At 55.2% G+C, this 10,159-nt stretch overlaps 1 protein-coding gene across 1 annotated transcript; it reads left to right on the top strand.

Moving 5' to 3' along the window:
* Positions 1-5,952: 5,952 nt before the first annotated feature.
* LOC309601261 (olfactory receptor 14J1-like) lies at positions 5,953-6,879 on the top strand (the record flags this gene model as incomplete). Its single annotated transcript, XM_082334225.1, has 1 exon — positions 5,953-6,879. The coding sequence occupies exon 1, from the start codon at positions 6,112-6,114 to the stop codon at positions 6,877-6,879; it is 768 nt and encodes a 255-aa protein (XP_082190351.1). The 5' UTR covers positions 5,953-6,111.
* Between the last annotated feature and the right edge of the window lie 3,280 nt (positions 6,880-10,159).

Raw genomic sequence — 10,159 nt, forward strand, 5'->3', positions numbered from 1 at the left:
AGCCTTTCCCCAGGGGAGTGTGTCCGTGCTGGCCTCGCCGGCCGTTCCTGCACCCCTGGCCACGTTCCCCACAGGGCCCTGAGCTGGCGGTGCTGCTCTGCAGAGCAAGGGGGCTGTGGTGCCCTGGGGCCATGGGGTGGCCCTGCACTGGCCGTGCTGGTCAGGGTGAGAAGCAGACCCAGCCAGGCAGGGATCACTGCTGCTCAGCCCCTTTCCCTCTTCCACTTCCCAACTGGCCTAGGACCAAGGAAGGTGCTCAGTAGGACCCTGACACATTTCCATATGCCTCTGCGTTTGGCTGCTGCACTAAACCTGACATGGGGTGTTTCAGCTAGGGTGTCATGGATCACTCTCCAGTGTCATGTCCCTTGGCCTTCTGCTTGCTAACAGCCCATCCTGGGACTGCAGAGAAAGAGCACCCTTGGATGCAGCCCATGTGCTCAGTAGACTCCGAAGGGGTGAGCTTGCTTAAGGAGCCCCTGACTTGATCCTCGTCCACTGCTGGTTGTTCTCCTCCTCCTTGAGTCCTGCCTGAGGGCACAAAGACCTGGGAGAGCTTGCTGGTGAAGACAGAGGAAAAGAAGACATCGTGTACTTCAGACCGAGCTGCATCTGCTCTTCCTAAATTCAGCAGTGGCCCACTTCACCTTTCTTTGGTTTTGTCATGGTTAAGGAAGATGTAGCAGCTTACCTCGTTGCCCTTTGACATCCCTTGCAAGCTTGACCTTTTGGGGAGCTTAGACTCTCCTAACACAATCCTTATTTCTCCAGACAACGTTTCTAAGCTCCTCCTTTGGAGCCTCTCCCTGCTTCCAATTCCTGGTGGCACTGGAGCTCAGCTGTGAGGTTCCTGTTTAGCTCAGTGGGTTTCCTGAGGTGAAGGGTTGTTTCCCTGCGTATGAGGACAGACCCTTCCTGTGCCCGGAGGAAGATGTCCTTAAAGGCCTCTCAGCTTTCGTAGATTTTTCCCTTTCAGGGCTTCCTCTACATGGGATCTCCTGCTACCAGAGCCCTGAGCAGGACAATGTCTGCTTCTCTCAGAGAGAGATCCCAAACCTGAGCTCTGCTGGTCTCTTGCCTTACATCCCTTGGGAACTGGGACGCAACATTTTCATGGTCATCACAGCCAAGGCTGACACTTCAACATCCCTGACCGGCCCTGACTCACCCTCTTGGCCAGCTTGGCAGCTGGGAAAAGAAGTTGACCCCAAGACTCTCCCGGACCCCATGGGACTGTTTGCACCCAAGCACTTTGCCCGTCCAGTGAGTGCAAGGGTTGCTGATCTGGAGACTTCCTCGGGCTGCCTACAGAAGACTTTGTCCACTTCCTCACCCTGACTGATGATTCTAACTCCCACTTTCATGTCACCTTCACTGGTTTCTCCTCTGTTCCTCACCCACAAACGCTCACGCAGCCTGTCTTCTGCCCCACCATACATTCGACCTGCCCCATCCTTCATAGAGGGCGTGCCCCGGTCTCATTCTCCCACCTTCATCAATCACCCTCAGTGTCTCCTAAAGAGCCTGTATCTAGCCATGACAGTACCAACGCTGTGCAACCTCTCCCACCACGTCACCGCCATGGTTCCCTCAGAAGCTCCATGATGGAATAAGGGGCTCCAGATGCTCCTGCCTGTGTCCCAGGATGAGGGCATTGGTGCACACTCTGGTTGCAGCAGCTCAGCAAAGGCTTCTCATGGAGAAAACTGGAACCAAGCACCCAGGACCCCGCGTATGCAAAGGCTTTCCTTCAGAGCAAAGATGTGCTGGAAAGGATGGCAGGTGGTAATGTAATGATGAAATGAGATGCTCATGAAGACAACAAGCCCTGCAGTCCCCGAGGCAGAGAAACGCAGGCCTGGGCCATGATGGCCTTGCAAGAGAGAAGTTTGCTGCCTGAGCTGACTCGGCAGCACCTTGTGCCAATCATCAGGAACACAAGGTACCCCTGAGAAAGTCCCTAGGTGAGGTAAGCCTGCACTCCAGCCAGTCTGTGGTCATCAGTGGCATGGGGTTTTTTCAGTATCATCAGGTAGGCGGGTAGAGGAGAGGGGAGAAGAGAACTGTCAGGGGTTGAGAGTACAGGGACATGAGTGGACACCCTGGTGTGATGTGCCTCCCAGTCTTGCAGCACATGTGGGTGTAGACAAGATGGACCTTGCCTCCTTGCCGGGGTGTTGGCATTCAGGTGCTGGCACAAAGGCACCGGACTCCTTTGGGAGGCCCTGCTGTGTCTGCCCAGACCCCCCTCCAGTGGGACATGGCTTTCCTGGAGGTCCTGTGCCATGTTTGGCAGCCACAGGCAGTTTCACTGGGCACCCCAGCCTCCCCTGGCATGGCACTAGAGGCCTTTCTGATGCCATTTAAAACAGAGCCTTGAAACAACGTGGGTGCCTTCACTGCAGGGATGTGCACGTGCCTGAATTTTGCAGTGAGCTGAGCTCTAGGGAGTGCAGTGGATGGTGCTGCAAGACAGGTCTGACCCTCCTTCTCGTGCACTCCTGCTCTTGGTCAGCTGAAAGTCCAGCAGCTGCCATGGAAATGTGGGTCTGACAGACATTCAGATGCCCTAAACATTGGGTGTAATGTGAGGTGGCCAAGGCACCCTCCCCACCAGCCCCATAGCTGATGCTCAGGCAGGTGTGGGTGTCCCAGGTATGCTCCATCAGAGCCTGCAGACACATCCACAAGTCTTGGACCACCCCTGGCACCTCAAATGCCACCAGGAGTTTGTGTGAGAGCAGCTGACTGCCGCCCCCCATCCCCACGCATCCCAGCAGGTGCTCAGGGCAGGGGCTGGTCTGCAGGCACCTATTTTGTGCACCCTGAGCTGAAGCAAGAGGAATCCCAGGTGCTGTGGGTCTGTGGGGTGCATGGGGGAGAGCTGAACCCCACTGCAGTCTCTGGCCTCCTCACCAGAGAGGAGAAACTTTATGGGCTCCGCTGAATCCCTGCCCTGCGCTGGGGGGAAGTGATCTCTGCCTGTCACTGCCGAGGTGTCCCGCCTGGCAATGGGATGGGGAGAGGGGTAAAGGGATGGGAACATTTACACTTCTCATAGACCACCACGCCATGTTTGGGAAAATGCCACTTCTAAAATGCATCTCTCCAGCATTCAGAGAGGGACAGGCAGTGATGACATCAGTCTGTGTCAGCCCCCGCTCCCCAGGAGAGACCCTGCTGCCTCTCAGGCGCTGTCAGCCCTTAGAGCCCCAGGGACACCTGGAGGGAGCCCAGAGGGGCAGAGAAAGTGGTGCCTTGGGCTGGGCCTCTGCTGCTGAGCTGGGCTGGGCTCCTGGCATGGAGGGAGCTGCTGGCAAGTGGGCAGCACTGCAGAGAGACAGCTCTGCCCAGGAGCAGCTCCTCTGCAAAGGGCAGCAGGGCTGAGGGCACTGCCTGCAGGCACTGAGGGGAGAGGAGCAAGGCAGAGAGAGGTTAAAGGAAATCAGGAGTGGGAGGATGCCGAGAGCTCATTGTGAGACAAATCTTCCCAGCCCTTGACACGGTAAGTCCCTGGTAGCAGGGCATTGCATCTGCAGATCATGGTGGGATCTCCAAAAGCTGCTACATCCCACAGCCTGTGGGATCTTTAAGGTGGATTCTCACAGCTTCTCTAGTGCAGAGGAGGAAGGCACATTCCAGAGCAGGTTTTTCTTGCTGCACCATCAGAGGAACAGGGCATGATGGCTGCCTTCCTCTGGGGATGACTGCAAGGATGTTAAGCCGGGTGCACAGCCAGGGATGCCCAGGGCTGTCCTTCAGAGCAGGGTCCCTGTGCCCCAGCACTCTGTGTGCCAGGGTCAGTGCTCAGCCTGCCCGGGGAGCTCCCAACAGCGCTGTGGGGAGAATCTGTGGGTGGAAGAAGGGACCCCTGGGAGGGCAGGGTCCTTCTGCTGTCCAGAGAGAGCTGCATGGGTCAGGGCTGCTCACAGCTCCAGTTCAGCCCCAGAATATTTCCTCAGGGATGTTTCAAGGAGAAGGTCCTGGCAGGGATTACCATAAAGATCATGAAGATCTCCTCAGTTTGTGTTTTCAGTTTCCTACTCCAGAGGGGCTGGGAGGGGGAGAGAAAAGGATAAATGGAGAAGGAGCTCTGAAGTTTGAACAAGTCACTGAGACTGCTGAACTGCAATACTCAGTGATAAGTAGGTCTTCCAGGAGGCTGGTAAAGTGCCTTCAGCTGCTCCTCTGCCTATGGACAGCACCAGCATCACCTCTGCTGGACCCATCAGGGTTCTTCTGACTTGCCCTTTTCCACCTGCAAACAGGAACATGCACCCAGCCAGTGCCCTGCAAACAGGCAGGTTTCTGTGGGGCCAAGATGAGAGCACAGAGGGTGGGATGGGGACTGTGAGCACTGAGAGGGAAAAGACATGGGACAGGGAAACACCTCCCAGCAGGAAAATCTCCAGGCTGCAGGGAGATGATCAGAGAATGAGAGGAAACTAAAACCAGAAATGTTGTGCGAGGGGGAATTCAGAAACCTCTGTATGATCCCCTCCAGTGCAGACCCCTTCCTCTGAGCAAGCCCCCTTGCCTCCTCTCCCACCCACCAAAGCCTCTGCCCTCAGGGCTGGGGGCTCCAAGGCGTGAACCACCTCCTCTGCAGCCAGAGCTCCAGCAGAGCCGTGGTGCAGCTCTGCAGCCACGGGCCCAGTTCCCTCTGCAGAGCGCAGGGGCTGAGAGCAGCTGCCCGGCAATGGTGGTGTCTGGGAGGTGGCGTGCACAGCTGGGGAAGGGGAACGCTGTCTGAGTGCCCCAGTGCCTCTGCCCTGGCCTCTCTCAGCCACACCCTCACTGTGTCTTTCCTTGTTCCTCCACTTGTCTGTGTTATTGCTATTGTTATTCCATTCTGGCTGCAAGGCTCTCTGGGGATGGGAGTTTCAGCTGCAGAGTCACACACTGGTCTTGTGGGTCCTTACATGCAGCTGTGTCCATGGGAACAAGTGTCCCAGCTTTCATCTCATGTGTGGGGCTGTGGGCAATATGGTCTATGGGGCTGGAGAATAAGCTGTTTTTTCCTTATTCAGATGGTATCGTTAGGACACTTGGCTGTGTCCTTGAGAAGCTGTGCTTGAGAAGCTTTGTCTTTTCAAGCTGTGAGATGTCCTTCCAGAATGCAAACCTGTCCCCTAGCACCCTTTTGTTATCTGAAAGCCCCATGCAGAAGTGTAGAGATGCTACAATGGAGGAAATGCTGTTGGGTTGGTGAAATGAGCCCTGTGTGTCCTGGGCTAGAAATGGGGTGCTGAGACCTTGAGAAAGGGTGAGACATTTAACGGTCTCTGGGGGATACTTCTGTTCTCAGCAATCTCTGGTTGGTTTTCAGGGTAGCAAAACAGCGTGATCACCCTCCATCTCATGGAGAACAAGCCCACGGCAACTCAGAACAAGACGGAGAGACAGACCAGCTCCTTCTACACTAAGCCCCAGGCAATCCTTTTGCTTCCCAGGACTCCCTCTGTTCTCCCTGAGTGCAGCAGAAATGCTGAAGTTTTCTGAAATCCATGAAAACTGCCCAGGTGAGATGGGGGTGGAGCATTAAAATCCCCAAACCTCCCAAAGTGCCTTCTGTTATCCCCGTTCCTTAGCATGGGAGTGCAGATGCTGACAGGCCCTTCTGCATTAGGACCAGTTTCATCTGAGAAAGTTGAACAGCAGGACTGTCCTCTGCCCCCACCGTTCTCATGATCTCACTGCTGCAGAGCAGGGCTGACTCCTCAGCAGCCAGCGGGCAGAGGCCCTGCTCCTCACAGCACACTCAGCCAGGGCTGCAGCCACAGAGCTGAAGGAAGGTCTCCTGGAAAAGGAAGGGGGTGGGTGGGGGATGGGGCAGAGTGTGTCAGAGTGAGGGTCTAAAAGAAAGCTTTGATTTTGCTCGGAGAAATGTCCCCATCATTGACTCTTCCTGTAGGAACAGGACCACATGCCCAGAGGCAGCAACCATCCAACAGCAGCTCCATCACCCAGTTCCTCCTCCTGCAATTTACAGACAGGCGGGAGCTGCAGCTTTTGCACTTCTGGCTCTTCCTGGGCATCTACCTGGCTGCCCTCCTGGGCAATGGCCTCATCATCACCACCATAGCCTGCAACCACCGCCTCCACACCCCCATGTACTTCTTCCTCCTCAACCTTTCTGTTGTCGACCTGGGCTCCATCTCCACCACTGTCCCCAAAACCATGGCCAATTCCCTCTGGGGCACCAGAGACATCTCCTACACGGGATGTGCCGCCCAGCTCTTTCTCTTTGCCTTCTTGGTAGTAGCGGAGTATTATCTTCTCACCATCATGGCCTATGACCGCTATGTTGCCATCTGCAAACCCTTGCACTACGGGACCCTCCTGGGCAGCAGAGCTTGTGTCCACATGGCAGCAGCTGCCTGGGGCAGTGCATTTCTCAATGCTCTCCTGCACACGGCCAATACATTTTCACTCCCCCTCTGCCAAGGCAATGCTGTGGACCAGTTCTTCTGTGAAATCCCCCACATCCTCAAGCTCTCCTGCTCACACTCCTACCTCAGGGAAGTTGGGCTTCTTGTGGTTAGTTTTTCTTTAGCCTTTGGGTGTTTTGTTTTCATTGTGCTGTCCTATGTGCAGATCTTCAGGGCCGTGCTGAGGATCACCTCACAGCAGGGACGACACAAAGCCTTTTTCACGTGCCTCCCTCACCTGGCCGTGGTCTCCCTGTTTATCAGCACTGCCATGTTTGCCTACCTGAAGCCCCTCTCCATCTCCTCCCCATCCCTGAACTTGGTGGTGGCAGTTCTGTACTCGGTGGTACCTCCAGCAGTGAACCCCCTCATCTACAGCATGAGGAACCAGGAGCTCAAAGACGCACTGAAGAAGCTCATTCAATCCATAGCCTTTCAGCAGCAATGAGCTGCCCGTGTCTCTTTCCAAGTGATCTCCAGTGTATCTGGGGAACCTCTTGTGCTTTGGGCATTTAATCTGTGATAACTGTGCTTCTCCAGGAATGTCTGCATGCACTCCACTTCTCCAGAGGCATGAACCCAGTCTGTCTGACTCAAAGGTCTTTGCACATTTGTCTTGCCTGGTGGCACAGCTGGCCTCCCATGTCACATCTCTGTAATAAAAGGGGGTTTCCTCAGTGCTGGTGTCTGGAGGTTGGGCTCTTCTTCCAAAGCTGAGCTCAGGAACAGGCTGAGGAAGTTGTCCCCCACGAGGCCGTGCTGCTGTGCTGGTGTTCTCCATGGGCTGAGGGGAGGAGGGCATGGGGCAATGTGTTCGGGAATGGGACTGGAGGGAGCTTTCACTGGTGCCCTCCCTATTCAGCCACTTCCAGCACTCTCTACTCTGCACAGGTTTATGGGTGAGTTTTGCTGCATGGCCATTTTTGACCTCTCTCCTTGTCCAGACCCTGGAAGACGCTGGGTCAGGGATGTCTGCGAAACCCCACATGGGGTGTGGATAGGTCTGGGTAGGTTCCAGGACGTGGGGGAGGCTGTCTCAAGTAGGAGGAAAAGAAGGGGGACAGGGCACAAAGTGATGTTGTCCTGGTTTCAGCTGGGATAGAGTTAATTTTCTTCTTAGTAGCTGGTATAGTGCTGTGGTTTGGGTTTAGGATGAGAACAATGTTGAGAACACACTGATGTTTTGGTTCGGGCTAAGTAGTGCTAAGTTGTTGCTAAGTAGTTGCTAAGTAGTGCTCACACTGGTCAAGGACTTTTCAGATTCCCATGCTCTGCCAGGTGTACAAGAAGCTGGGAGGGGGCACAGCCAGGACAGCTGACCCAGACTGGCCAAAGGGCTATTCCTTACCCCATGACGTCATGCTCAGTATATAAGCTGGGGAAGAAGAAGGAAGGGGGGGACGTTCTGTGTGATGGTGTTTGTCTTCCCAAGTAACCGCTACGCATGATGGAGCCCTGCTTTCCTGGGGATGGCTGAACACCTGCCTGCCCATGGGAAGGAGACAATGAATTCCTTGCTTTGCTCTGCTTGTGCACGCGGCTTTTGCTTTACCTATTAAACTGTTCTGTTTTATTGTACTTCAATTATTAAACTGTTCTTATCTCAACCCATGAGTTTTCTCACTTTTACCCTTCTGATTCTCTCCCCCATCCCATTGGGGGGGAGCGAGCGAGAGGCTGTGTGGTGCTTAGTTGCTAACTGGGGTTAAACCACGACAGTCCTTTTTGGCACCCAACGTGGGGCACAAACCCACAACCCTGGGATTTAGAGTCCCGTGCTCTACTGATTGAGCTCATGGAGATCACGCAAGAGAATCTATTCCTCACTCCAGATACATCCTTTGCCGTTGATACCACACCAGGGTTCTGGCTATTGCTGAACACTGCTCGCAGAGCATCAAGGCTTTCTCTCTCAAACACGTCCCACAGAAGACAGTAGGCTTGTGGGGTGGGGGGGGGCAAGAAAATGGGAGTGAAGACAGCCAGGACAGCAGACCTGAACGGACCCAAGGGCTGTTCCATACCAAAGGATGTTGTGCTCAGCAATAAAACCTTGGCAAAAGCAGGAGGGAGGAGTGTTGTTCGTTGTTATGGTGTTTGTCTTCCCAAACCAGTGTTATGTGTGCTGAGGGTCTGCCCCCCAGCAAGTGGCTAAACATCTGCCTGCCCCCGGGAACTGGTGCATGAATTCCTCTTTTTGCTTTGCTTGCACACATAGCTGTTTCTTTTCTTATTAAGGTGTCATTCTCTTGACCCATGAGACTTTTCTCCTTCCTCTGTTTTCTCTCCATCCTCTAGGAGAGGGCAGTGAGTGAAAACCAGGGTGGGTCTGGCTGAGGTCAACCCACCACAACAATCATAACCTACGCTCCAAGCGGGGCCTCACCAGGGTTCCCTGGGGCTGTGCAGCCAGGATGTGGGATGCACTGGGGTCCCTGCATGGGCTCAGGGGAGGGCCCGTGCAGACACCCAACACCCAGCGCAGAGGGACTGAGGTGGTGCCTGTGGGCTGACAGTGGGGCAGAGTGTGACAGATGCGCTCGACCCCTTGACCGGACTGCTTCGGTTTCCCAAGTAACCGTTACGCATGATGGAGCCCTGGTTTCCTGGGAATGGCTGAACACCTGCCTGCCGATGGGAGGTAGTGAATGAATTCCTTGCTTTGCTTTGCTTGTGTGCACGGCTTTGGCTTTACCTATTAAACTGTCTTTATCTCAAGCCACAAGTTTTTTCACTTTTACTCTTCCAATTCTCTCCCCCATCCCTCCGGGGGGGAGGGAGTGAGCGGCTGTGTGGTGCTTAGTTGCTGGCTGGGGTTAAACCACGACACCGCCACAGGCTGCTGCAGAGCTCTGGGCACTCACCCCACAGCCCCAGCCCCTCTGAAGGGCACAGCAGCTCCTGTTGGGCAGGGAGGAGTCTCAGCCTCCCCATCAGCCCCAGGGCTGGAGGCTCACCATGGCATGAGGAAATGGAGGTTAGGGAAACGGCAGGAAGCATGGCCTCTGGTCCAGGAGATGCCCACCACAGACTGACCATGCCCCATCATTGTCAGCCCTCTCCCCACACCAGCACAGGAGTCCTGGCCAGGGGACAAAGCAGCCTGCCCCGAGTGGGTGCCTGCAGAAAGAGGTTTCTCTTTCTCATGGATTCCCCCCTGCAGCCACAGAAATGCTCCCTTCCTCTTCTCCACAGTCATCCCTGCTCTCCAGAGACCCTTTCCCCAGGTGAGCATGTCTGTGCTGGCCTAGCTGGATATTTCTGGCTCCCTGTCTGTGCTACCTCAAGGCCCCATGCTGGTGGTGCTGCTCTGCAGAGGGAGGGGGCTGTGGTGCCCTGGGGCCATGGGGTGACCCTGCACTGGCCATGCTGGTCAGGGTCAGAAGCAGACCCAGCTGGAGCAGGATCACTGCTGCTGAGCCCTTTTCCATCATCCCTGATTGCTCAGGAGCCAAGGACAGGGCTGGGCAGGACCATGGGGTGTCTCTAATGGCACACAGGGCAGGGGATGGCTGCACTGGATCCAGCCCATGGGGTTTCCAAGAGGTTGCCCTGAAACACTCTCCAGTCTTATGGCCCTTTGCCTGCTGTCTCCTCACAGCCTCTCCTGGCATTGCAGGACCCTTGTTAGCCTGTGGGCTCCTCAGATTCACCTTTTCCTCCTTGGATGGTCACTCATTTTATGAGGTGCCACTCACTGCCCACCCAGACTCACACACTGTCCCTGG

The sequence above is a fragment of the Platalea leucorodia genome (genome assembly GCF_965183815.1).
Source record: "Platalea leucorodia genome assembly, chromosome: 30".
NCBI lineage: Eukaryota > Metazoa > Chordata > Aves > Pelecaniformes > Threskiornithidae > Platalea > Platalea leucorodia.